Source organism: Arthrobotrys flagrans, assembly GCF_004000055.1.
Source record: "Arthrobotrys flagrans strain CBS H-5679 chromosome Unknown unitig_0, whole genome shotgun sequence".
In the NCBI taxonomy this organism is placed as follows: Eukaryota; Fungi; Ascomycota; class Orbiliomycetes; order Orbiliales; family Orbiliaceae; genus Arthrobotrys; species Arthrobotrys flagrans.
Window position 1 is genome coordinate 7,177,260 of NW_027137550.1, and position 27,164 is coordinate 7,204,423.

Sequence of the window (27,164 nt, forward strand, 5' to 3'; positions counted from 1 at the left end):
TGTATTTACTAGTCCAGTGGTAGGGAAAGAAGCAAGGAAGAAGAGAGGAAAAAAAAAAAAGCCAGGGTTGCAGGGATTGAAAATGGAGCTTCTGGAAGAGCGGCAGAAGGATTTTTGGACAGGGATCAGCTGGGTTACTGGCTGAGCACCGCAACACAACGGTCTCTTTCAAGCCTTTCTATTGGCCAGTGACAGGGATAAGGAAAAAGCAAAATACAATATCTCGTGCGTGTGCGTGGAGGATACTCTGCAATCGATGCAGTGACAAGATCGGTTAACATTCCAAGGCTTGAGAATTTCTAAGGCATGGGGCCCATGGGGTGGCGGTGCCAGAGTGCAAATTCTTTAAGTACAAAAAACATACTTTTATAACATGAAATGTCTGAAATAGGTTGCTTAAACGATGACGAACGGGAGAACATTGCCTTAATCGATCGCGACAGAAAGGCTTTTATATTTTATTGTTTTTTCTTTGCGGAGGATCCCATGATATCGTCCACTCAGATCCAGTCGTTTTCTATATCATGCAGATTATTATGCAGTGTATGAACCATGCACAGACGGATTTTAGCCAATCCACAGTGCAGTAGTTGCGCAGTTTGTATTCTCCCATTCCTTTTTTATTTTTTTCTCTTGGTAAGCCAAAGGGTCATCGGCTTAGATCGCCTTTGGAAGTTCCAGATCAAAACGGCCTCATCGGCTTAGTACCCACTACCTACCCCGCCGCCTTTTCGCGATATTGTATTGGCTGAATGCATGAAGGGGGGTCAAGGGTATCTTCTCCACTCCCTACAAATGCCACGTGGATGTGCAAGGATCGGAATCTGCTGTGCGTCTTCAATTGGACACCACGTTCACGGCATATGCACATTCTCTCACCTCTCTATTTCTTTGCTTACGCGAAGGTGTTCCAAAAGCAACGACCCGCTTAATTAAATTTACCCACTTTTTCTTTTCTTTTGAATGCACATAAAGAGCACTTGGTGGTCAATCATTCGAAGAAGGCGGTCATGTTTCTGGGAACACCTTAACCCTCTCCCTTCCTCCTTCTTATTCATGTGCAATTCATATAGCCAGTGCCAGGTACTATACCAGTTAGTACCTTTACGTCCTTCGGACATGTAACTCTACACTTAGGTTCTATAATTATTGTTTGCCTCTTACAAACTTAGGAATCACAAAATGAATAATCGCATGACGTACTCGGTAGATAACAATTACCAAGCGATGAGGAGAGTACAAAGATATTCTTGTATACCAATGTACCCTCCAGGATTAGCATTCAACAAGGTTACAATTACTTAACCTGGATTTCAATGAAAGATATAGACATAATAGAAATACGATTATTAAGACAGGTAATAAACGAGTACATGTACCTCTATACCGAATTCCATGATCCTAGTCAATAAATCGAGCTCCGGCCTCATGAACTTAACTCACCTGCTCAAAAATAACCTAGGGTATGTGCTTTGACGCCGATCATAATCACCCAGCCTCTCTCTTTGTACACAACCGGAAAGGTAACCACGCCCTCCCCAAAACAAGTTGAGATAGCGCTGTATCATGTAATTCTTGGAACAATGACGATTGGACCGGGTTTTCTTGAATTATTCTCACATCCCGGTTTTGTTCTAACGTATCTATATCTTGCTAATGCCGGTATGCCCCACGAGATCCAGAAGATGAGAATCAATATCTGTATTATTTTCGTAACAAAAAAGTCTCACGCGGCAGCGATAACCTGCTCTTCTTGTTAGCTGTACATTTTGCATTCTTCATTCCTAGGTTCTTGGTTTCCGCTATCCTCGTGCGTGGAGATAGGTCTTTATTGGAGGGTTACATTTACAATCGCCACTTGCAGTTTTGGATCCTGTACATGCAAGCCAGCTAGCTGGCAAAAAATAAAATAAAATAAAATAAAATAAAATAAAATAAAATAAAATAAAAATAGGTTTGCGATATTTATTCTTGGTGTATACAAATACTTCGAACTTAGAAACCCTTTTTTTGAAGAAAATGATTGATATACTAATTCCATCTGTTATCATGGCCGGAAAGGCTGGCCAACATCACAAGTGCATGTACATGTGTACGCTAATCTATGTTCATATCCATATATCCATTCTCGGAGTTGCAGTCCAAATGCAATGTAAATGAAATCAAAGTACTCCAGCGACAAAATAGTAAAAGAGAAAAGCCTGTAAAAGAAACCCGTCGATGGTATGAAAAGCAAGCCAAAACGTTAAATGAAAGCAAAAGGGGATATCAGAGTAAAGTATAGACATGAAAAGAAAAAAAGGGAAAATACTAAAACAAGTGCCAGTTAAAGATTCGCCATGGCTATAGATAAACTCCCAAACAAAATAGAAACGTGCGAAGGTCCTGCGGCTAAAGTCATGGGACATTAAACCCAAAAATTTAAAGCAAAGTGTTAAAAGAAGATGGGAGAGATAGAGAAAGGTGGCAGAAGAGGAAGAGGAAGGAGGATATGTTAAACAAAAAGACTAAGAACGTAAACGGAAGACGTAGGACCCCTATTCTGCCCCAAAGAATGAAGTAGCATCTTCCACCCCAAGAACTGAGTCCCATTCAACACCATCCATGATCAAGTCACCTTGTCCATCAGCCGACCTGACCTCCTCGAAGGACCATTGTCTTGTATGCCTCAAGGGATAAGCATCGCTGTAGACTCCGTCTTCTTCCACAGGTCCATACTCCAAATTTTCAGGGATATGCATCTTGGGATGAATGAAAGCCGAAATTGGGATTCCAGAAACGACCTTTTGGAGTTCTGAAGAGCAAGTATCCATTCTGTAAGATGTAAGACCAGTGCCCATGTGGGAAAGGAGTAAAGCGGTGTTACGCTTGCTGCTGCTGCTACGCCGGCGGCGTGGAGCATTTGGACGAAGGCTAGAGACAGAACGAGAAGAAGATGTAGTTGTACTTGTGCTTGTTGGTGTGAATGAGAGGCTAGCCCTGGAGGTACGACGGGATAAGGGGCTGATGTCCTGAGAAAATCTACTAGGATGAGAGAAAGAATCTTGAGACCGGCAAAAAGAGAAAGAAGATAGCAAAGCAGAGAGCCGCCTGTTGGCTGGGTAGGCTGCGAAATCTTGACGACGAGAGATCCTAGAGGAAGAAGAGTCTGCACAGCTGCTTCGGCGAGGAATAGGAGAGAAGTTGGAGAAAGATGATCCGCTCCCGGAGGGAGTGAATTGCTGAACGCTTCCTCTTCTTGAAGCTGATACTGCTACTTCTGTGGTATCCATGGTGTTTGCCGATGTAATAGATGGAGAACGGGCCTGGGATGGAAGGCTACCAAGGTCATCAAACCATTTCTCCCGTTCAAAGGGTGATGGGTAATGTTGTGCTTCGGTCTTGTCGTAAGGGTGGTACATAAGCATGGATGGGTTGTACTCCTGTTCCTTGAATGATGCGGCTTTGGAGACTCCTCGCGTGGTAATGCCATCCAAATCGACATCACCAAAGTTATGAGAGAGAGTTGGGGAGTCCGGATAGAGGGCCCAGTCACGATCAAAAGACATCTTCCAGATAGAGAACTTGCGTGGCTCCGGAGTTGGGATAGGTAGAGTGACACTTGGCATTGTGGGCTTTAGGAATGATATTGCAGATGGTTTTGAAAAGCTGGATAGTACGATGAGAGGCAGAGGGGCCTTGAGTATATGCATAAAATCTGTCCAAAGAAATTTCGAGGGAAGGATGTGCCAGAACGAAAGAAAGAAAAGGCGAGTCCAGTAATTGATAGGGAGAAGCCGCAAGCTAGACGCCTCGTTTGAAGATTTGGAAACGCTGTAGGTATGAAAGAGATATATATAACGAAGTATATGTGTAGTAGATGCCTAGCTTACGTCTCTGAGAGGCAGTAAAGGTTGGATAAGTATTGATATTGTCTGTAGGTCCTTGTGGTATGAAAAATGATAATGCTGAGGTGACAATGAGATCGGCCGGTACTTATAAGGTAGTTAAGTAAATATTCAACTTGATATTGAGTGAGGAGATATTTATATTCAAAAAGAACGGGAGGGAACGACTTATATGTCTGCTGGATCTGCCAGCAGCATGCAGGCGAGGAAGGATGCATGGTGTTTCTTTTTGGGTGGGTGGTGTGGCCTGGTCTTCAGTGTGTGGTAATAAATTGTGTTAATGTGGTAGTGTTGAGCCAAGAGAAACACAGACGCCCGCAAGCCTGTCCCATGGGAGAAACGAGGCAAGTAGATGCCTACTGTGTATACCCTTCCCCCACCCTTCCCCTCCCCTCCCTAGGACATATACGGATACATGTAGGTACTTTATTATCCAACGGAAGTTGGTGAGTATAATACATACATTTCGCTTACGCATCTTGGCTTGCGATGCAATGCAAGTTGGTAATGCAAGCAAATTCAACCCGACCAGGTCTTTCCGGTTTCGTTTTTTTCTTATTTTAATTTTATTTTATTATATTTTTTATTTATTTTTTTTGTTGAACAAGGGTTATTGACGCTGGCACAGGGTGCAGGCTAGCCGGTGGATGCAAGTACAACTACGTATGTAAGTACTATATCTGCCCGAGTAGAAAAGGCTCTAAATGCGCCTTAAGCAAGGCCTTAGGATGTCCACATTGTGGGAAACCATCTCGTTAGAGGGAGCTAGTTCGTTTCTTTGTCCGTACCCACCCGCTGTGTTCCATGTAAAGTTGCTTTTGCTTACTATACTTACCCGCTTGCTTGGGGCGGATTACGTCGCCATCACCTTGAATATCGCAGAGTCGCACAGAAAAAGTGCAGCGAAAACATTCCGACATTCGGTGCACCCAAACCCACTTACTCATGTAGGTCGACAGAATACAGCTAGCAGCATGCGTCCATATGCATGCAGGTGTGCTGCAGTGAACCCAATATAATTGATCTTCCCACCGATTGATTTAGTTCTGGGGCGAATCGAATTCGATCATTGAATTCCATCGACTTCTCTTGTAGTCTGTACGATTTGTACATACCGCTTGGTGATGCCGCCCCGCGCACACACGACATGGGAGATAGCAGAAGGCTATGGTTTCACAGCGGGTCTTGATACCCCTGAGACCTTTTTGAGCTCACTCACAGGTATTATCAGGTATTGAAACGAAAGCATGCCCGAGTTTGCTGCTCCATGTTGACGATCATCGTGCCTGTCAAATTTCAGATCCAAACAAAAATACCCGTACTTTGAAGTTACTAGACATATGCAGCGGGCATCGCGGGGATACCACACCAGTATTACCTTGGCTGAGGGACTCATCAACCAAAGCACAGATACCCTTTTTGTGTGTGGACGTGCATGAGACAGCCTCCATTCGCGGCTCTTTGGCTAACCCACGCCAAAGGCTAACACTTGAGACCAACTATTCCCAAGATAGAGCACTTGAGGCTGAGTGCAAAAAAAGAACGCCATTTACAGGTCGCTGGACCCTTGCCTAGCGTGAAAATATCATTATGGGCTTGACTACTTCAGGTAATTTTCCAGAAAAGAACAAGGAAGATTTTCCAATCCTTTCCACTTTCGGCATCTTTGAGTTCGACATCAACCAACCTTGTGCTCTGTACATGTAATCACGCCGCAGGAAAGAAAATAGGACTCGGCTGCTGCAGCGCCAACAGGGTCCCATGCTGTCAGTCGTCTCACACCCTCAGGCGGCTTACAAAAAGGGAATATGCACAACCACTGGTTCCTTCTCTTTGGGATTTTTACATTATAGAGCTACACGTCCGGATCTTTCGGCTGCAGAAATGTCAGTGACGCATCTCCAACTTTAGCGGTGTATGTAGCCACCCTGGGCGCACTGAACTCGACTTGCACATACAGTATGCATAGACGAAAGGAAATGTTCATCTCGAGACAAAGGTTCTCAGGTGAGTCGGAAAAAGCATACATATGATATCTATTTCGTTCCATCCTTCTCGTGGTAAACTAGCCCCACAAGCTGTAGTTGACGAGGGACTCGGTAAAAAGGTAAATTTCGTTTCAACGGTCGAGAAAGATGATTGATCTTGGTTCTTTCCCTCAAACGTCCTCATCCGTTGCCTTGGCCCGCCGTCCCTGTCAAAAAGGCCGAATTTACCGCGCCGTTGCTTAGCAGCCTCCTAGGCCGCAACAGCCATCCCTCGTCTAAATATGAAACCCTTCGCATCTGCGATGCAAACCGGGTGACTAGCAGCTGGTTGACCCGTTGAACATTTGATATTTCCCCCGTGGCACTTGCAATTGCCGGACTCCATACACACAATACCGAGCGCCATAGCCCTGATTCCAACCTCATAAACAGTTAAACAGGCGACCAGCGACTACCCACAGCCAGCTGAACATCGAGGCGACCAGCAGGCTGCAAAGAACTCACACAAAAACAACGGCAAAACTCCACTCGTGAGCATAAGAGAAATCTCCCACACTGAATTCGAACACCAGGCAAACGGCCAAGACCCCCAAACCCTGGTCCGGGCCCGAAAGTACTAGGGTCCTGCACAACAGTTTGATACTCGTGGAGCTCGGAGCTGAAAATATCTTCTTTAAACAAAGTATTATCGCGGGTAAGTTAATGTGTCGCCTCCGCGCCGCATTTGCAAGCTCAGATATGTAGGTACCCAGGCCTGGGGCAAGTAGGCAAATTAACCCCATCATACGATATCGGTAGATCGGACTTTTTCGAGCTTGCATACTTTATGTCAATAACAATTCGTCAATATTATAACTAATTCGAAGATTTCGCCCCTTACATACCGCAAGGCTTTCTGGCGAGGTTCTGTTTGAAATTCCGAATGGTACCGCGTCTGATACAGAGCCCCTGCTGTTTCATGATTTACAATAACACCTGATGGATGCGCGCAGGCTTAACGAAAGTTCAAGTATACTACGTATAGTAGCAGTAGTTAGTCGTTATCTGTAATGCAATTGGTCTCGTGGTCAATTGAAATTAATTCCGTAGCCTTTCTGTTATGCTTCAGTACCTGCGTGGTATCATCTGATCATGCATAGCTTAAGTTTAGGATCTAGAATCAAGATTTCTATCAATTGCAAGCTGATTGACCGAACATTTACAGATCTGAAGCGAGATCAAATTAAATAAGCATATGCTTCATACAGAGTAGTGAAACATAAGTCCGAATTCGGGCACCAGGCATAGCGCATTGGCCTCACGAACTCCACATGATGTTTTTTTTAAACAGAGATGTTCCTTGTAAAAAAAGAGTTCGTAAGCAGAGCGTCGCCGACGTCCCCACCGATAAAAGCGAGCACTTAATCCTTGTGTAACATCAATCACCATCTGCATTCCAATAAGATATCACAGCGGCACACACAGAGAGAGAGAGAAAATGTGACATATCCGAAAATATGTACATACGCTCTACCCCGAAAGTCATTTATCGGCCCAGGGCCACGGAACGAGATGCCATATTTGGGGATCTGTTTGCCCAATTGTTTCGAGAGGAGCGGATAAATATCAATCTATCCATATTCCGAAACATCGCTCTAGCTTTCGATTCGCGCCACAACCACCCGACCTTGCTTGCAGCCGGTATTTCCTAGTTGTCGGAATTCGGTTTTCACAATTCACGGGCCACCAATCGACAAGAAGAGGTTCTATTCTTGTTCAGACTATTTTAGGTTATTTTGCGCTTTGTTCGCCACTGCCGCCTCCCCCTCATCTTCCACACGTTTGTTCAGACCTCTACCCGCCAGCACGGTGCCTCTCAGTCCCCCAAACGCCATAACATCCCCGATCCTCTGAACATTGCATAGCAACATCACAAGTCGATCTAGACCCATCCCCCAGCCTCCAGTTGGCGGCAACCCCCACTCCAGAGCCCCAATGTAGCTTTCATCAACAGGCATCTCCGGTAAGACCTGCTCCGCCTCCTCCAGGATCTCAATTGGCAAGTCCTCACCTGCTTCCAAGGCAGCAACGACTCTGAATTTTTGCTGCTCGAGAAATTTCCTCCGTTGTTCGAATGGCGAGTTCTCTTCCTCGTACAGGTTCGCTAGCTCCTTCCCTCCTACGTACAACTCTGCACGGTGTGCGACAAGTTGTCCGTCACTTTCTCGTCTGCTGGTCTTAGAGAGTGGGGATAGACAAGCGGGGATATCCGTCACAAATGTGGGTTGTATACACTCCGGTTCGAGATACTCTGATGCGAGATAATCTAGTATACCCGGCAAAGTACAATTCACCGGTCTACCAAGCTCGTTTTCATCAATAATTTCTAGTAACCGCTGTGCTGCACCTGGTTCATCCAGAATCGGGAGCTTACAGCCTGCCACCTCCTCTATCCCACTGATAAAATCGATTTCACGGAAAGGTGCTTTGACTTCAATAGTCCGTTCTCTGCTACTGAAAGCTTCAATGTTGGGAAACCGCTGCGGCCTGGCCTTTTCAAAGTCGGCAAACAGGTTTACCAATATCTCCGTAGTCGTCCGCTTCAGCCCTTCAATGTCGGTAAACGCCTCGTAGAACTCGCACGAATAAAATTCAGGATTATGTGTCGCATCAGCGTTCTCATTCCTAAAGTTCGGACCGATCTCAAAGACTCGATGAAGACCTCCAACAACTAGTCGTTTGAGCCATAATTCCGGTGCGATCCTGAGTTGCATCTTTTTATCTGACCCGAAGACTTTCGAAGCAGTCTCAAAAGGCTTTGCGGCCGCACCACCAGAGAGTTCGGCGAGAATAGGCGTAGAAACTTCAACAAATTCTCTCTGGAGGAAAAAATTTCGCATCCAGTTGATGATAAAGGACCGTGCTTTGAGAACATGCACGGGAAGAGGGTTGACCATAAGATCCACGTGGCGAGATTGGAACCTCTTCTCCACATCCTCGAGTTCCAGGGGGGGCACATGGAGACAAGGCGACAAGGGTTTGGGTAATTCAGTCGCATAGATGGATATCTCGCCTGCCTTTGTCCTCCCAGGCAAACCAGTAATAGCTAGGGGTGGGAAGTCACGTTAGTATCCCTTTTCGTTAGCATGGCCAAACAAGGATAGTCCTACCTATGATATCTCCTTTCTTTAGCTTCGAATGTGCACTATCAAAATCCGCACGCTCAGCCCCTGACTTGCCAAAGCTGCTCATAACCTGAACCTTGAAGCCATCCGCAACAATATCAAGGAACCTTAGTTTAGACGAAGACTTGCGTATTGTTTTAATCCTTCCTTTACCCTACCCAAACACCAACAGTTAACATCATGGCCCCTTTCTCTCGACCCGACAGAAATGTCGAAGACAACCCAGGAAGCAGACCATAAACAGTGACCAGATGCCCCTCATCCTCTTCAATCGCCTCATTCTCTAGATAAGAGTACCTCTCACGGAACTCTCTTATACTAACGCGACGTTCAACATCCGGTTTAATCCTTGGGTAATAATCAACATCGCTACCGGTCGCAACTTCCTCCCACCGGTCTTCGACTATATTGCTCTCCCGTATTTGAGCCGCTAGGGGACTAGCAGGCGGTGGGATGTGACTTCCATCCTGCGGTGGCGTCTGGCTCAACAGACGACGTTGAAGATGTATGGGCAGAACCCTCGATCTTACAATAATAGGTCGACTAAAAGAGCGACAATAGACCCGTTTGCCTGTGGTGGCTATATACCTAGCCGGCAGTGACATTATTTTGGCTATGTAAGTGAGTGAATACGCCGCGGGGGTGCCAGTCCACCACGTGCGTCTGACCCTACTACTTCTCCGTTTAATGCCTGTCAGTCGAATGAACATCTCGAACCGAAGAAGTGATCTAATTAAAATGAAATAAAATGTATTAAATAAATAAAAATAAAATCAGAGAGAAAAGCATGCGAAGCTTGTTCAAGTCACGCCGGGAGAATAACCTCCAGGTCATTCGCAACGGTTCTTGATATTTGATACTCATCATAAGGGGAAACTACCGTAACAATTACAAACCCAATCTATAAAAGACACGAGCAATGATATAATCCACATACCTATGATCCTCAACCGCCAACTAAGGCTTCTCCGTCTACTACTGTAATGGAGCGTGGCGATGTTTCTGTTGGAAGTGAATTTAAAGTCGCGAACGATTTTAAGCTCGCTTATATTTTTTTCCAACAGTTCGTATCGATAAAGAAAGAGGGAAAAAAATTTAAGCGGGTGACGTCCCATCGTGTTGAATTGGCAAGCGCCTTAAACGAAACCTCGAAGTCTTGGAAATCGACAAAAACCTCGCACGACCCAACATTAACAGCTGCAGCCTAGGACACCGTCGAGACCCCGATCAACCTCTTCCCAAACCGACTACCCTTCGAACCTTTCCGTTTACCATCCCTTCAAACTCTTCACGATGTCCATGTTCGGTTTCGGCGGGGTCCAAGGCCCCACATCTGCCCAAAAGATCGCAGCCGCTGAAGCAGAACTTGAGATGGTTACTGATATGTTCAATCGGTATGAAAGCTTCAACTCCTTCTATCCTATTCTCCGATGATGTGAAAACATATAGAACTAACATCCTATATTCCGGAATTTAGTCTCACAAACTCCTGCTTCAAAAAGTGCGTTCCAAAGGACTACCGCGAAAGCGACCTGAACAAAGGCGAATCCGTCTGCCTCGACCGATGTGTCGCCAAATTCTTTGAGGTCAACGTTAAGGTCAGCGAGCAAATGCAAAGTCAAGCTGCATCGCGGCAAGGTGGTGCTCCTGGTGCCGGTGGCATGTTCGGAATGTAAAGGACCACTATTGGAATCTACCATTACTGTGTACCCTCGGCCTGCCGTCCTATCCATTCGATGGAGGGATTCGAAAACGAAAATTTTATATCATACTATACAAAGTCGTCGACTTTTTTCATGCTGGGATACCGACAGATTCTAGAATTGGAGGGTAGGCGCGACATAGCACGACATATACGATCTCAACTCTGGGCTCGCGAAGCCTGCATTGGAAACGGCTGGGTTCTATACCCAGCCTAAACGAATAGCAGTTGTACATACACAAAAAGACTATTTTTTTTGCATATCAGGGCTGTTGAAGTGGTGTTAAGGTTTTTGGCTTGCGCAGATGTACAATACGCAATATTCAATCTGGATTGGCACATTAACGTGCCCTGGCACAGACATATAAGAACGCTTGGTAATCTGAGCTCTAGAAGCCTCGAAATCGGATATTGGGTGCAATTGATGCATGAAAGAGATACATATTCCTTTTAAACAGACGCTGGCTGCTATGATAACAGGCTAAAACAGAAAGGTTAAGTTTTATACACGGTAGAGTAGATCACATCCTAACCACATGTTCTACCAATCATTCCCAATATGTTCCACTAAAAGCTCCGCGCCATATATGGTACTAAAGAATCGAAATTAACAAAAGAAAAGCAACAAGCAGCAGAACAAAGAAATTTTATTGCCCGGCAGGCGGTGGGACATGCCAAGCATTATTCCTTGGATCAAATCCCGGTGGAGGCCCAGGTGGGGCGTGTCCGTTCCCAGGTCCTTGGACTGGCGCCTGTCCAGGCCCTCTTCTTTGCTGCTGCTGGCCTCCTTGTTGTTGTGCTCTCCAGTTCCTATATATTACCAAACCCACAACTGCAAACATGACCCCCAGAATTACCAGATTCTCTATGAATTCGTCGTCATCATCTCCGTAAAACTCGTGTCCTGGATCTCCCTGGTGGGCTTTGTCGCCATCCTGACCACCATGTGCGGCATCTCCCTCCTGATCTGCGAACTCCCCAGGCTTATTATGCGTATACTGAGGTTTTTCGTCGGAAAACCACCGCCTCAGCCACTCCCTCACGGTCACCTTCTTCTCCGGCTCCGGATCCGACCCAATAGCATTAATTGACCCGCCGCTGACAGTATTCCAAAAACTCCTCGCCCTCAACTTCATCAAACTCAGCGTAACCGGCAAATATGCTTCAGCGTTGGTCTCTAACGCTTGGTCGTAGTAGCGTTTTGCAAGGTGGTAGTCTTGTCCGACCCCGATTCCGTTCTCGTACATCCATCCAAGATTCCATAATGCTTGTGCACTCTGCGTGAATTCGGATGCGGCGGTATAACAGGCCGCAGCCTTCTCGGCGTCTGCTTCCGTTCCAATTCCTGCAAGGTAATAGTCGCCCATTTTGACGTAGCTGTCGATATTCTGCTGTTTAGCAGACCTCGTCCAATACATCAAGGCCAACTCTTGATCCAAGGCATCATTGCGCCTAACACGCCACCAATCCAGCGGAAATCGACTCTTCAATTCGTCAAGCAGATAAGCAGTATTCGCTTGGCCACTCTCATAGCCTTGCTCTGCTGCCATCATAAATCCGAGAATAGCTGCATCCGTGTTGCCATTCTTATACATCCGGTGGGACCATTCAAGTGGCGCCTGTAGGGCCTCCACCTTCTCGGCAACATGCTTGAAATATAGCGTAGCCATACCACAGCTCCTTTCCCGTCCGTTCCCCTGGTTATTGATCTCCGCTAAGTAGTAATATGCTTCAACTTCGCCGTGGCGTGTAGCTAGCTCGAACCACTTGTTCGCGATAGCGTACTCGCCTCTCCCGTAGAAGATTTTACCAATAGCAACTTGAGCTGCACCGTGATCGTCCTCGGCAGCTGACTTGTAGAGTTTGGTTGCTTTCTCCGCATTTTTCTCCAAGCCTGCAAGGCCATGCTCATAGAGATAAGCCATTCCATGTTGCGAGAGGATATCAGACTAGATCATAGGGAAGTTAGTATCTAAGACCTCTAGTGCTGGAAATAGATTCATCACAAACATATTTCAAGCCCCTCGCAAACCACCTTCTTGCGAGGGCAAAATCCTGTGGAACGGCTTCACCCCTCAGGTACATCCTCCCAAGGTATCCCGCTGCCTTTGCAGCAACTTCGATTACGGTATCCGGTGGATCCTTGACCTCCTTCCCATCCTTGGTCCACATCTTCTTTGCCAGCTGAAAGTACAAGTCCCGAGCCTTTCTGAGATCACGAGCTAGCCCTCTAGGCCCCTCGTAATACAATTTGGCAAGCTGCTGCGTTGCAGCTAGATCTCCTTTGTTGCTCAGCAGCAAGAGGTACTCGATGATGTCGTCAATCAGGGAAAGTGAGTTATGGTCGTTTCTCTTTGATAGTCGACCGGTGTGCCCAACGCTTGCACCGGCACCGTAGGTACCACCGATCTCGTCGACGATTTTATGGTTGTTGCGTGGAAGATAGTGGCCACCTGGAGGTCCAGAATGGTAGTAAGCCATCGCTTTGTCGGCGACTCGTTTATAGAAGAACGCGGCCTCCTCGCAATTCCTAGGTACGCCAATACCAGCATGATAACGGTAGGCTAATGTCATTTCTGATCGAGTATCCCCTCCAAGTGCGGCGAACGTGTGATACACCAATGCCTATAAACCTTTCAGCACAATGTCATCTCATTATTCATAATTATTTGTTTTACCTTAGCTTGATCCTTTTGTATGATACCGCCATAGCCAGTCGCATACATAAAGCCAAGCATATTTTGAGCTGTGCTGTTTCCTGTAAGTGATGCCAGTTCTTTGTAGAAGCCAAATGCCGTTGCGGTATTCCTTGGGTGCGACCAGTTCCCATACTAAATATCTGTTAACTCCTATATTCTCCAGATGAATCGGTGTCCTTCTTCCCCAACAAGTCACCTACGAAGTTCATTTCCGCTAGCAAGTACATTGCATCCGGGTTTTTCATCGACAAAGCCCTCATAAGTAAATGTACCGCATCGCTAAGTACTTTGCTCATCTGTGCCGGGGCACTCCTACTCTCCCCGTTTAACGGCTCTTCCTGTGTAGGGACATTGGCGATGAACAAGAAATCCAGGGTCCTCTGGAGCCAGTAGAGGCCTTGATGGATCCAATACGTCGTCGAATCCCTGCGTCTCGAGTGGGATGGGGATGGGCGGATGGTATTTAAGAGCTCGAGAGCCTCATTGACGTATTGTTGGGCTATATATAAGACAATATATCAGTTCACATCTCATATTGTAAAAAAGATGTTGGAATAGACATACAGTCGGTTTCCTCATGTTGTTCCTGATTATCGAAACCGTCGGTTGGTAAATCGCGGTCCGGGACACCGAGTGGTTTTTGAATGTCACGATGTTCCTGATTATTATCTATTAATACTATATACAATTCCAAAATCTTGCTAATGGCTCGTGGGTATGTCTATACCGGTACGTGTTCTATCGCGTGAGCGGCAATCGATAATGTGGAGAGAAACAAGACTACTCGTGGAAAGCATGGAGATTAGCTACACAAATTCCCTAAACAAGACGAACCCCCCATTTCAGGAAGTGAACTCCTACAGAAATAAACCCCATGTGGCCGTTTTCTCGCCATATTTTTATTGTGGTAAACGTCGTTTCGTGCTGGCCGAACGGTGCTTTTATATCCCTCGAAACAAACCAGGCCGGCTGTGTGTTATAACGAGCCTCTCGCCGATAGGTTACCGTCTTTGATTGAACATGAATGGACAGGAAGTCTATGGATGGGAGCGAGGTAAATGTCGAATGGAGTTCTGAGGTACGCGATCCGAATTCTGGAGTGGCTGGGCCAAGAGCGAAGTAGTGATGGTAGTTGGTGTTAGTAATGCCGCTGGCCGGCCTCTGCGGGATGAGGGAAGACGACACAGTAGCTACAAAGAGGTGGGTAAGACCAAATTGAATGACGTCCATTCTGACTACCGCGCAACACATTTTGAGATGACCAAAACATCCAACGTAACTACAGCACCGGAATCTGTAGTCATAACACAACATCTGGATATGGAATGCCCGCGCTGCTCTTGCAATTAGTTGGTTGATGTTTAAAAGTTGTTCATTCTCTGGTGTTTATTTAACTACTTAAAAACTACTACTTGGTGTAGGCTGTTTATGCTAGATGATATCCTACAATTAGGGAATAAAAAGGCAAAAGGAAGACATATATGACTTTCTGGAAGGTGTGAATTTGGGTGCGGTGCGGTACGGGACAAGGGGAAAACAGCAGACTGGTTTCCATGCTACAAGTGAAATAAACTAGACAATACAAACTACGAAAGGGAAGTAAGCGTTTAAAACTAGTACTAAGCAGAAGAACGAGATAAAATGAAAGGTAACGAGAAAGGGTTACGAAATGGAAAAAACGATCCGGAATTAGAATGATTTTGGGTCCTAATGTGGAGGGGTGTTATGGATAGATCCGAAAGGTAATAGGAACGTGCCGACAATATGGGTAAGGTGATGATAATGATACACCACGCACGTCGATATTTGTATAAAAAAAGAAGAAAAGGTGGGAAGGAAAACGAAAAGGGAAATGAAGCAAGAGAAAGCCAAACCGACTTGAGGAGGGAAAGTTTTGAAACTACTGGAGCTAGAGGCAGCGTAAATCCAAAAGACGACCGAAAAAGGCGACGGCGCTCAGGGTGGAATATCGCTAGGGAGGGCAGGCTACAAGTATTGCACGAAACCGCCTATTTGCAGCCAAGTGTACAGTTGAGGTTGGATGTTAAGGTTTTGAAACAAAGGAAATAAAATGATAGAAACGCTTTGGAAAGCGGATTTGCCTGGCACCAGGCGGCGAGATGGAAGACGCTATAGCGACGCCGAAGCTGTTGGGAACAAAGGAAATAAAAGTGTTACAAAAGATCCATAATAAAACAAAAGCAGGAAAGGGGAAGGTAGTCGAAGGCCACGCGAGTTTCTTGCTCTATGGAAACAATCATTAATCTATGAGACGCCGGTTCCGGTGTAGTAAGAAACGATGTTCCATAAATACAATCCGTTGCAATATTCGGGGACGAAAACCGTGGGATGCCCGGGAGATTTCAGATGACTAGACGTTGCATGTGAAGGGCGTTAAGAAGTATCTGTACAAAAGTCGAAGATGGCTGATGCTGATGAAACACGGAATGTGCAAAGCAAGAAGGTTTAGATCATGATCGTCCGGATGGTGTATATATCGGACTGCAGCCGAAATATGCAGAAGATTATAGAGAGACATCCAGGACGAGACTAACATCTCGAACTTGGGTTGTTGCTAGGTCCTCGAGAACAGGGATGAGGTCTAGCAGTTCATTATCATGGGCGTCAGAGAACCAGCTGCTTACGGGGAGGGCATGCTGTGGATGGAAGATGTAGGAGGTGGGAGAATTGTCGATAATGATAGTGTCCTTCAAGTCACGTCCGAGTTGAGAGAGATCCTATGTTTCATCAGCCAAGAGTTCTGGGTGGGTTATAATGGTCCTGGGATTACACACCTTGACATAGTTGCCTTGATGGTTGTAGCAACTATCTCGGAAGAGACGATGATGGACGACGGAATGAATGTCAAGCTGGTCAAGAAGCGGGTCGCCATACTGGATTAAATGAGTTAGCATGAAAAGTTGGATACTTATAGATATTCTCAGGTCTTACCTTAGAAACGGACGCGGTAAAGACAACAACTTCGTAGAGTTCTCCAACCCGCTTCATGAATTGATCCACACCGGGCCGTTTTATGACATAGATGTTGTGATAAGATCCTTCAATTTCGACGGGTATAGTGAAGTCCGGTTGTTGAAGCAGTTGCTACAAGACATTTCAATTAGTATCACATGGACATATGACTATAGAACGAATTTCTGGTCTATTTCAACGTACCCTAAAGCTGCTGTGAACCAAAGTTTCGTCCAAATCTAGTACGAGACACTTCTTGCCAGTATGTTCCGGAGCAATTGGTGGAAGCAACCACTTGGATTTTTGATCCTCGCTCGACAACATTTCAGCAGGAACAGGGACTGGTACCATGCCCACATCCGCGGCTCCAGTTTCCTGGTTCAGTGAGTCGGTATCTGAGTCGTCTGTCTCAATTGGTGTTGTAGGTCGGACGGTCGAGGTCGACTTTCGCTTGTCATCGCTCGGTATCGAGGTAGTCACTGGCGCCAAGCTAGTTTCATCAGATTTACCCTCATCCGGATGCGGAGTAGGCGGAGTATGTGTAACAGAAGGACCACTGGGGTATTCTGGCTCAGCAGTGGTTGTCGATGTTCCCTGGGTCTGTTGTTCTTGGATAATCGCTGGTGGGAGGAGATTGTTTTCAGGCGCTTCAGGTGCTGGAGGAGGTGGGGTTGTCGGCATTTCCGGGGCTCGGGGAAATTTGGCTTCGCCATTGGTAGATTCGGTGGAGGACTTAGCCAGTGGTGGTTCTTCAGCCTCCTTTGTCGGTAAAGTCTCTGGCGCAGATGGAGTCTCTTCGGCAGGAATAGGGACTTTTTCGTTGAGTTTTGTCTCTTCTTCCTCCTTTGGTGGTGGTGGAGTTCCGACTCGTTCTTGTTCCTTCGACTTTCCAGCGGTAGCCTCGGCTGGGACTCTCGCCTTGTCTCGCGGTTCGGTGCGTGGTCTTTCCGCCTTTCGCGCGTTCTCGTCGACACCTCCTGCATATGAATCCGGCGCCCGGCAGCATCCTAGCAAAGAACTGAAGAATTTCGAAGCACCGCTCTGTTTCGGCTTCTGGTTGGACCTTATGCTCGCTCCGTCACCCCTTCTTCTTCGCTTAGAACCCTTTGCGGCCTCGTTCTCTTCTACCAGACTAGCATTATTGGCAGTCGTAGCTGTAGACGTCAGAGATGAGTGTTGATTCTTTGAATTTGGACGAGAAGGAGAAAGTAAAGAATCCTGGGGTTTTGAAGACGAGGAATCGGCGAGAGGCATACCCGAATCTGTGGGCTGAGCTTGTGACATCTTCGCGACTTTTTACTGGTGCAGGGAATGAATGGGGTTTTCAAGTTCCTGCAAATACCACGTGCAATATGTGCCCTTTAAGGAGCGAGGATTCCCGTATTAAGGGGATTCTGGAATATAACCATTAGCGATTCGTCGCAATTAATGAAAATGCCTCTGACAGGCCGTCAAAGCGCACCCGGAAACGGGATGGGTAAAATTGTACGCACCTCCGCAGCCCCGTCCGACTAGGGGATGAATAAGGATGAGATGGCCGGGGAGATCGTTGCGAACGATGTGGTTCAAGTCACAGGCCCTGCAAGTCGCGTCTGAATATCTCCAATTCGTGCCTAGAGAATTCCTCGAAACCTGTGCGATTTAGAAAAAAGAAAAGGAGAAAGATCTATAAGGGAGTCATCACGATTGTTGGCTGTTAGTTATAATATTCTCTGAAGTTTAAACTCACGGGCAATCAGAGATCAACGCTGCCGAAATTGAACAGTGTCAAACACGAGCCAAACGACCGACCATGCGAAACCATCTACTGCCTCGCTGCAAACACGTTGAGGTTCGAATTGCAGATCGGAGAAGATAGGTTTAAGAGAACAAAGCGTGGTCCGCGATGCGGTTGCACAAAACGTTTCGTCCGGTTCTGGTAAAGTGTGGGCGGAATTGAAAAATAATTCCCTCTACAGAGGAAGAGAAGGCGAGGCAACGAACGTACAGTCTATGTTTTTCCCAGGCTCGATAAGATATCCACCCGGTTTCTGGAGCCAAAAGATGGTTATTTCCGATGTCGGGAGATGGCGATGATGTCGCGATGAAGTAGTCGATGAGGTAATAGATGAAAGAAGTGGGAGATGGAGATGGAGATGGAGATGGAAGAGGCTAGGTTGATGATGATGAAGAGGTTGATGGAAAGATGGAAGTATCGGACCGCCGTGGGCGTTGCGGAAATATGCCAAAAGCTGAGTGTTGGAACCAAAAGCGTAGGTGGAAATGCAAGTAAGTATGAGAACACACAAATTGAAGAAAATAAAATAAAATAAAATAAAATAAAATCGAAACGAAACGACAAAGTAGAATACGAAATAAAATAAAAAGAAAATAGAAAAAGATGATAAATGATAAAAGAGTGTGTAAGTTTAAAGAACGGGCTGAAGAAAGAGAGTCAACGACGGATGATAGTTAGTAAGTAAAGTAATGTAAATTAAAAGACGGACAATAGCCTGTGATCAACTTCGACCCTAGGCACTACTCCTTGAAAACGAATAAAAGATACACGAATGCAAAAGATACTTTTTACCGGCGGCGGGGAAAATTAAGGTGAAGCCGACCGCGAAAACCCAAGAAGCAACGGGAGATGGTGGAGATGTCAGAGGAAGAGAGTGGAAGGGAAGAATGAATGGGGGGATGAGGACGGGGGATGAGAACAGACGATGAGGATGCACGTTGACAGATCAACCCGCCAAACCAGACCGGACCAGAACTGGGAGCGAAAGAGGCGGGAAATGAGGAAAAACGAGAGGCACTCTGCACAATCAATCAATCAATCAATCAAAGACAATAATGAGATTGTTGTGAGCCAGACCTGTTCAAGGAGACAGTTTTCTGAGGGTCAGTAAGAGGGAGGAAATTAAGGGTGGCCTAGGCGTGTCGCTTATTTGCCTTCAGGACTTTCCTTCTGGCTGGTTGGCTGGACACCCCGGATTCTCTCAAAGGTAATGTACCAGGGCAGACCTCAGTCCGCTGTTTGTCGAAGGATATTCGAATTCGATCAATCAATGCTAACCTAGCGATGGTGCCAGCTAATCGCGCCGAGGCATCTCAAGGCAAACGATGGTGAGGAGATATTGATCGATATCGATGGTAATGGCGACAACGATGTTGATGATGCATTCGAGGGGAGCAGGGGAAACAGAAAAAAAAAAAAAAAAAAAAAGAAAGAAGAAGAAGAAGAAGAAGAATCTGCTATCTTACCAGACTGTCGGGCTACTGTACGGCGACAGTGATGAGAAATGACAAAGCGACAGGTTGCAGTGCAGGCCGCTGAGGCACTAGTATTGGTCCTTCTCTCGCAGTAGCGCAAAGATAATATGCAATCCGTCCGACTCGACACAAACGGTATCCCGCGAGGCTCTATCGGATCGCCTCGCCTTTCGACTTCGATGTCTTTGATTTCGTTCCTCGATTGTGGGAAAAGGTTTCTGACTCGATAGATATCGATGTGCGCAATCCTCCAAAGTTACCCCTAGCGGCTAATTATCCAGAATTACCCCAAATTCAATGCGACAGATTCCCTAGGAAATTCGATCTGAGGAAAAAAAAAAAAAAAGACGTGGAAGCAAGTCAAGAGAAATTGAATGCTTGGACAGGTGAACCCAAGCGAAATAAGGTTGGGTAGAGGGGGACCCGTGGTCTGTGGGACTGCACGGCATGGGTTACATACGATCCTTAAATTGGCTCCAGGAAAGTTACCCGCTACTTTGCATCTGCGGCCAGGAAGTCGAAGGAAGAAAAAAAATTGTTCAGACTTGCAGCCACGGTTTTGAACCAAACGCACGGGATCTTTTCCTCTCAAGATTACTGATGTCCTGTCTTTCAAAGCCAGTCCGCTCGGGTCGGTCGCCTGAGGTTTGACATGGAACGGAAGAAAGCTACTAGCTAGTGGCTGTTATGTTTTATGTACCGATATTGTACCCCAAAGTACTGAATTGATGAAACAAATATCGATTATCCAAATTTCAGAGAAACATTTAAAATCGATCTATCCGAGTGGCCCTTATAACTACTCAATTATAGATTATAGCGACCCGTCGCCCTCAGAAAAAAACAGCGGTATACTAACTAATAGTATCTGAAGGCCATGCCAGATGCATATCGGTTTCCGCAAGTGCATTCCCCTTTAGCGACCTCGTTGCTATAAACAATCTTTCGAATTCAGCACCCCTGGTGTCGCAATCGAACAGGTCCAGAACCCAAATCTATCTTAATATTTTCCCGTAAAAGTGATTTTCCCTTCTCAGTATTTTTACTTCTTCAACTGGCGCTGTCATAATGCATACAAACCACAAAGCTCGCCGTCCATCTTCTCGAAATCCCAGAGCTTATCTCAACCGATATGAAGAATGTCGACAGCCTCACCACAACCGCATTTTTGGCTGCCACACCTCTCCGCAGTTCCAAAAAACCCATCGACCAGATTTCACGCTACTGCGTATGGTTCGCAAAACCCCTGTCAGACCTCTCCACCTTTATCCAAAGAGGGTTGAGCGACCCAAGACTCCAGCAAGCCACAACATACATCTCCCAAAGCCCCTTGTCCAACGGGCTTGACTGCCGTACTGCCTTCGCCGAAAGAAACCCCACCCAAACCCCAAAATTGGAAAGCACGTTCTTTCCCACCCGCCACACTGCTAGCCGCCCAGCGGGACGATCCAAGTAGTCAAAATGTACCAATCATGTACTCCCATTTCCCTTGGATTCCGAGGGCGAAGGAAAGGGAAACCAAAATGGCATCCTCGGATATATTTTTTGCTGCGATCAAATAGCCACTTCCCCCTATTAGTAGATAATACGCCCACAGGCTGAAGGATTATGTTTGTAGGTGTGCCATGTACATGCTACTATAAAACTGCTCCGTATCTACCTGCAATTGCAACATCGGTAGGCACAAACTAAGAAAGGCTGGAAAAAAGAAGGCTTTCCTTATTCCGTAGGAGACAAAAGAGACGGAATACAATTCCCAAAAAAAAAAAAAAACTTACGTATCCTCGTCACTCCCAAGCAAAAGGTGGGTAAAGATAGATGTCTATCGAACCCTCTTCGACCCTTCCCCGGCCAGCTTTTCCCTAAAAGCGCCATATCGCTGCGGGGAAAAACGAAATCTAAGTATCTTGCAGATCCGAACCGCCCATCCAAAAAACTCAAAAGTTTAATCGGGTTTTTCTGGGGTTTTTGATCTTGGATATCCATTTTTTGCCGAAATGTTCTGGGATTCTCACTATGACCATGAACCTTGGCTTAGGTAAATCATTCTTTGAGAGTTTGATACTATATACACAAATATGAAAGTGATTTCTAGGGAGGCTTTGCTTGCATCTTCAAGTCATGCAGAGCAATGCTGTCAAATTCTTAGCTAAGACTTGGCTCTTTTCCCTCTCTTCCCCCCATGATAGGATTTCCGGATGAACAGCGAGCGAATTCCACGTTACGAATGATTGACAGAAAAAAGTGATTGCAATTTTTTCTCCAGGTTAAGCTTATTGTAACATTGCGTGTGCACTGACGGGCCTAATAATAAAGTGTCAAGATTGGTTCGCTTCGATTATGTTGGAGAGAGTGCAGGACCAATAGAATAGGTTTGATATCAATCTAGATGCAAATACAGCCTTGAACTGATGCATTACTTGCATGACGTTTATCAGCTGAAGAATATGCGATCGATATATTGGTGCAAATATGGGGGGGTATACAGAGAGATATCAAATCTTTAAAACAGGGTGATGGGGTGTACATATGTCGGGAAAACTTTCGTATTCATGCGATGTGTTGATGAATTCAACATGATCTTCTTGACACCATCATATTCATACACTTTAAGTCACATATAGGGCGGGTGCTCCCTCAAAAAAAAAAAAAAAAAGGTACTTGTTCCTAAAGATATTTTTGCCCGCAATCGCCGAGGGGAAAAACTTTCGAATTCATAGGGGAAGCGAATTTAAATGGAAAAACAATTTGTGGGAATTTCGTGAGCGCAACTGTGTTGGGCAGATGCCAGATAGTCTCAGGGGTGCTCGATGGGAAAAAATATCTAGATCCGTCTCCCACTTCAAGGTCGAGATATCAATCAAAATAGAACAATAACAAAGGAAGCTTTTGACATGATATTCCGAGATTCAATCCCCGTGGGAGAGAAAAAAATATTGAATCCCGCGAAAACGAGTTCCGACTTGCTTTCAAGGGACATTCACTATCCTTAATTGAACAGTTATCGTTCACGTTCTCGGCCTTGTTCCGTACAAGATGGTAGAAAATTTCCGTGGCGATAACAGGGTCCGGACCTCTGGCATCTAGCGTGATTGCCCGAAGAGTATGGCTATGGCGCTATCAGAAGACAAATCCTCCTTTCACGCAAACAAGCACAGTGCAGAGATTTAAAGGGCTTTTGCTCAGAGGAAGTAATCATTATCATCACGATTAGAGATCACGATTGCTTTGAATTCATGAATTCATGACACCAGTGGATTAAGATTTTATGGATTCTCTGGAATAGTCTTCCGAAGTATGAAAGGTTTTAAAAAGAGTGAAAAATATCAATTTGGATGTCTCTCAAACTAAGCTAAAGACTATCCGAGAACGTGATATTTTTTTGTCATCCCATTTTCTGGTAAAAGGGAAAAAAAAAAACAGCTTTTCCTCGCCGGTATCTATCAAAACATTTACAGTCCCAGTCCCTCCAAGGATATCAGATTTGTAAATCAGTAGCAAGCTAGTTGGAAAAAAGAACTCCACCAAAAACGCTATCATGGTCCGCCATAACGTAAAAAGACTATGCAAAAGTGACAAAACAGCCGTACAAGTACAATAAGAGTAGCCTCCTCGTGAACTCCACAATGAAAGAAGAGTTTGAAATTTTTTTGTTCATGAATAAATAAGCGACCGCGGTATTATGAGAGTAAGAGAAATGGTGATCGGGAAACGCCAGTTGGTAGTATGATATTAAAAAGACGATAAGAAACAACTACTTTGCTAGAAGAATGCGAAGCAGTTTACTCCTCAACGGCATAGTCATCGCTACCCTCCTCACCACCCCAATGGACTGGGTTAAGCTTGAGGAACCTGAGTCGGCGGCCTTCGCTGCTAGTGGTGGAGCTGACGCTGGTGCTTCGTCGGGTCTTGAGGGCCATTGGCTCAACTGGAACAAGATCAGCGGATGGGCCAAGCTCTGGAGAGGCGGCGATGGCTTCCTCGTTGTCCTTGCTGTAGGTCATGATGGTTGCCCGTTGTGGTCTTGGGGCAGATGGGTAAGATTCAGAAGTAACTGGGGCCAAAACGAGGAAGTTGGATGGTCGTCGCTGTCTCAAGAACCATGGGGCAACTGTGGGTTCCTCGGTAAGGGCGAGGAAGGTTGATTCCCGACGGACCATGGTTGCGTGGTGAGAGAGGGCCGAGTGAGGAGTGTGGATTGGCTCGGATTGAGTTGGGACGAGAGTTTGGAATTGCATTTTGAAAGATGAAGTTTGTTTGTTTGTTTGAAAGTGTATTTATTAAAGGAAATATCGAGGAGTGATTATTATATGGTTGGAAGGCTTCGACTTGCGACAGCTAGCTATGCTTATAATTATACAGATGAAACTTTTTTTGTGATATCTTCGTTGAAAGGACTGTATGGGCCGGTAGATGTGATTGATGTTTTGGCTTGTTGGTAGAGAGGCTACTGATGAAACTGGAAAAAAGATGAGAGATGGGAGGGTAGGAGGGGAGGTTCTTATAATTTTCGCGGAGAGCTCCAAGACGAAAAGCTCTTCCCCAGGTAATGGTGGTGGCGTAGCGGCCGCAGCATCTGATCACCAATTCGGCGTATGGCCATTGCCTTTGTGTGCAAGAAAAAGGAAAACTTCCCCCACGTAATGGCACGAAGAGTTCCGCAACCTTCTTTCATTTAGCGTTTGAAAATTCCAGGGTGGCCGGCTTGATGCAATGCGCTAAGACAAGACCATCTATGAGGTCACGTTGTGCCCGTTGTACCGGACGAAGGCGGGGGATAACCTTAATTCCCCTTTCGAATTTCAAAACCCCGTCGCAACCAGGGAATTCGCAATAGCGGCCTGGAGTTAGTCGACGTTCGAGTTTGTTTCTGTCTAAGATTCAAACAACTGGTACTATTTCCAGGCGGCAGTGGAACGCTTGGCTGTGTGAATCTACAACATTGAACTTCTTGGACTTGCCAGCTTCAAACAACTGTGATCATTGACGGCGAGGAGGAGGAGGCTATGCATGTAAAATGTACTATTCCTTTGTTACAACGGCGAGGTGATCTCTGATGGTGGGCATGGGAAAACTAAGAGAATTAGCCAAGACGATGTATCGAAGCCGGCGAATGGAAGGGACACAACAGAGCGAACTGACCGTCTATTGGCCCAGAAAAAAGGTGTGCCAATTAAGAAAAATGCAAGTTAACCCTCTGCTGAGGTTGGCGAAAGCGAACGATGGTCGATCGGACGCAGGCAACAGTTAGTGTGTGACGCTAACCCACTGCCGGTTCTCCTTATTCTCCTTGGAAGTGGTGATAGTCCTGCCATTTCCTGATGGTGTTGAGCCAAAATTGCCCAATTCTTTCCTGCCAGAACACGGGTCAAACTCCTGGAGCTCCACACTTCTCTTCCTGCTGTTCGCCCTAGTTGTTGCTGTCCTGTCGCTTCAAGGATGTGGGCTGAAATAGCAGCAAATCAGGACATCCCTGGTGGGACGGAACCCCGTCATTGGTCCCTCGTGCATTTAAGCTTATCAGTGAACGGGGCCGCTGACGTTTGGCCCCAGCGTCATGATCCAACCGACTTCCTCGGAGGCAAATGCCATCCGACCGAGTTCACACCATTCGCACGTGGTGGTCCAGTCCAGATCTCACCCTTTTGATTAACATTTTCCAGCAGATGTTCACTAGAATTTTCCAAGGGCCAATCCATTCCTTTTTTTCCGTTCAGGGTCCTACGTAGAGCTCGGAGTCGGATTCTAGTACAACGCCGACATACATATGATGCTAAGGTAACGCATAATCGTAATGAGTCTGGGGCAATTACGACGCGAGCATCGGTTGTTTTTGTCAGCTGTCTATTATCAATACAGATTTCCAATTCTCCCATCGATGCAAGGGAAACCTTTCGAAATATTTTCTGTTGAGAGACCCTCGGGCTTTGTGGGTTTCAACCCCGCGGTAGCCGGGGTGCTCGAGACCCAGCTGACGACAGTTTCTGTTATCAAATTGCTTATTGCCTTGCTTGTCCCCCCACTGCATTAGCAGGAATCCTAATGCGCAGATATGCAATGGTCCATGGCTTTGTCTCTCTGGCCTCTTCTCCCCAGATGTGACACGAAACTATGAAAGCCGACAGCCTTTTCCTCGTTAAGCTTCTCGAGGGTGGGGCCTGTTGCATATCTTGGCTGTATATCATTGGCTGTCTTTGTTAGCTCTTTCCTCTCGACCAACTGCCTAGTCCAGACCGACCTGTATTCGGTGCACACGGCACAATGTCGAACCGGCTGAACTGAATCTGTTATGCAATCAGTTGACATCCGACTACCCGGGCTGTAGAAGCCGGTTTGATGAAAAAGTCAAGGCGGACCTTCGGCCTGCCGACCCTCTTTTTTCTTTTCGCCTGCATAAGCCAAAAATGACTCCGCAAACCCCGTGTACAAGCCTCACAGCCGAGAAGATTTCAGTCGAGAGCTCTACCGACAGAATTTTCGGTGCGTGCCGACGAAAAAAAATAAAATTTTAGCCACAGAAAATTTTTTGTTGAAAAGGCCTCGCGGGTCGATTTTTCGAAAGGTCATTATCATACCATTCCAGCCGCAAACAATCATGCCCAGCCGGCCAGATGCATAAAGACCGTCGATGCACCCACCACAACCCTGTAGACGGTCGATTCCTTGACGTTCGAAGCTCTTCTATAATTTTCGTCGACGGGAAATCGCGGGGTACCCTGGTATGATCTCACGGAACATCTACCTCGACATCTGTAACTTTACACCCATCAACCCTATGTTCGCCGCGAAATTGCTGTTCTCAGCATGTGTGGATCTCTGTGCCGAAGAGTATCTACATGCTCTATCCTTACTCGGCATGGCACGGCAGTTTCATTTTTTGAGAACACCATTTCAAACCCATTTTTCGAATAGTGGGACTAAAGGATGCCCAATGGTAACATTTAGGTACTAAATGATGCAGTGAGCTATTCGTCATCGACCGCTTCAAGCGCAGATTAGGATAATCCCAGCGATCGCTTAGAGGGGAACCATGCATCCTTTGGTCAAAACCATGAAGGGCACACATGTCTCGTAGGCAAGGCTGTATTGGGAAAATGCAGATGGTCAGGGCTTACGTGAAGGTGGGGGCTTCATGTGATTCCCTACAGTGCATATCCAAAGGCTTAAGGCCAATGGTGATTCTGTTTTTGTTTCAATATGACAGCTATATTTTGAATGCGTCGGTGGCGGTTTAAGGCAATGGAGCTCCAGTTTGTAGAGGTAAAATGCTCTGGACACGCGTTGAATGGCTTCTCGGGATTTTCTATAATAGCAAATGTGGCCCAATTTCTTTCGAACACGGCCCGAATTGGATACCGGCAGCAACCCGATGTCAACTGATATCGAAGACCCGAGACCGCGGTAGGGCTGTCGACAACCAAAGAAACCGGAGCAAGTCCGAATAAACTCACGCCTCCCTGATAACCAGGCTTCTCCGCATTTTCCAGGCCCACCTTGTC

The 27,164-nt window shown here is 46.1% G+C and overlaps 6 protein-coding genes across 7 annotated transcripts; 1 reads left to right on the top strand and 5 right to left on the bottom strand.

Moving 5' to 3' along the window:
* Nucleotides 1–2,537: 2,537 nt before the first annotated feature.
* DFL_005115 (uncharacterized protein) lies at nt 2,538–3,608 on the bottom strand (the record flags this gene model as incomplete). The annotated part of the gene is made up of 1 exon (XM_067634326.1): nt 2,538–3,608. The coding sequence occupies one exon, from the start codon at nt 3,606–3,608 to the stop codon at nt 2,538–2,540; it is 1,071 nt and encodes a 356-aa protein (XP_067492405.1).
* A 4,027-nt stretch (nt 3,609–7,635) lies between these two features.
* On the bottom strand, nt 7,636–9,644 carry DFL_005116 (uncharacterized protein; the record flags this gene model as incomplete). 2 transcript variants are annotated; one of them, XM_067634328.1, is made up of 3 exons in its annotated part: nt 7,636–8,960; nt 9,025–9,186; nt 9,275–9,644. In XM_067634328.1, 3 exons carry the CDS (start codon nt 9,642–9,644, stop codon nt 7,636–7,638), a joined length of 1,857 nt encoding a protein of 618 aa, XP_067492407.1. The 2 variants fall into 2 exon arrangements, with proteins under 2 accessions (XP_067492407.1, XP_067492406.1); XM_067634327.1 differs by having other exon boundaries at nt 9,025–9,193; nt 9,275–9,319.
* A 688-nt stretch (nt 9,645–10,332) lies between these two features.
* DFL_005117 (uncharacterized protein) lies at nt 10,333–10,715 on the top strand (the record flags this gene model as incomplete). Its single annotated transcript, XM_067634329.1, has 2 exons — nt 10,333–10,433; nt 10,517–10,715. 2 exons carry the CDS (start codon nt 10,333–10,335, stop codon nt 10,713–10,715), a joined length of 300 nt encoding a protein of 99 aa, XP_067492408.1.
* Nucleotides 10,716–11,388: 673 nt separating this feature from the next.
* DFL_005118 (uncharacterized protein) lies at nt 11,389–14,335 on the bottom strand (the record flags this gene model as incomplete). The annotated part of the gene is made up of 7 exons (XM_067634330.1): nt 11,389–12,690; nt 12,752–13,366; nt 13,420–13,572; nt 13,641–13,939; nt 14,005–14,098; nt 14,168–14,220; nt 14,302–14,335. 7 exons carry the CDS (start codon nt 14,333–14,335, stop codon nt 11,389–11,391), a joined length of 2,550 nt encoding a protein of 849 aa, XP_067492409.1.
* Nucleotides 14,336–15,965: 1,630 nt separating this feature from the next.
* DFL_005119 (uncharacterized protein) lies at nt 15,966–17,697 on the bottom strand (the record flags this gene model as incomplete). The annotated part of the gene is made up of 4 exons (XM_067634331.1): nt 15,966–16,178; nt 16,236–16,334; nt 16,393–16,545; nt 16,618–17,697. The coding sequence occupies 4 exons, from the start codon at nt 17,695–17,697 to the stop codon at nt 15,966–15,968; spliced, it is 1,545 nt and encodes a 514-aa protein (XP_067492410.1).
* Nucleotides 17,698–23,447: 5,750 nt separating this feature from the next.
* Nucleotides 23,448–23,903, bottom strand: DFL_005120 (uncharacterized protein; the record flags this gene model as incomplete). The annotated part of the gene is made up of 1 exon (XM_067634333.1): nt 23,448–23,903. One exon carries the CDS (start codon nt 23,901–23,903, stop codon nt 23,448–23,450), a length of 456 nt encoding a protein of 151 aa, XP_067492411.1.
* Between the last annotated feature and the right edge of the window lie 3,261 nt (nt 23,904–27,164).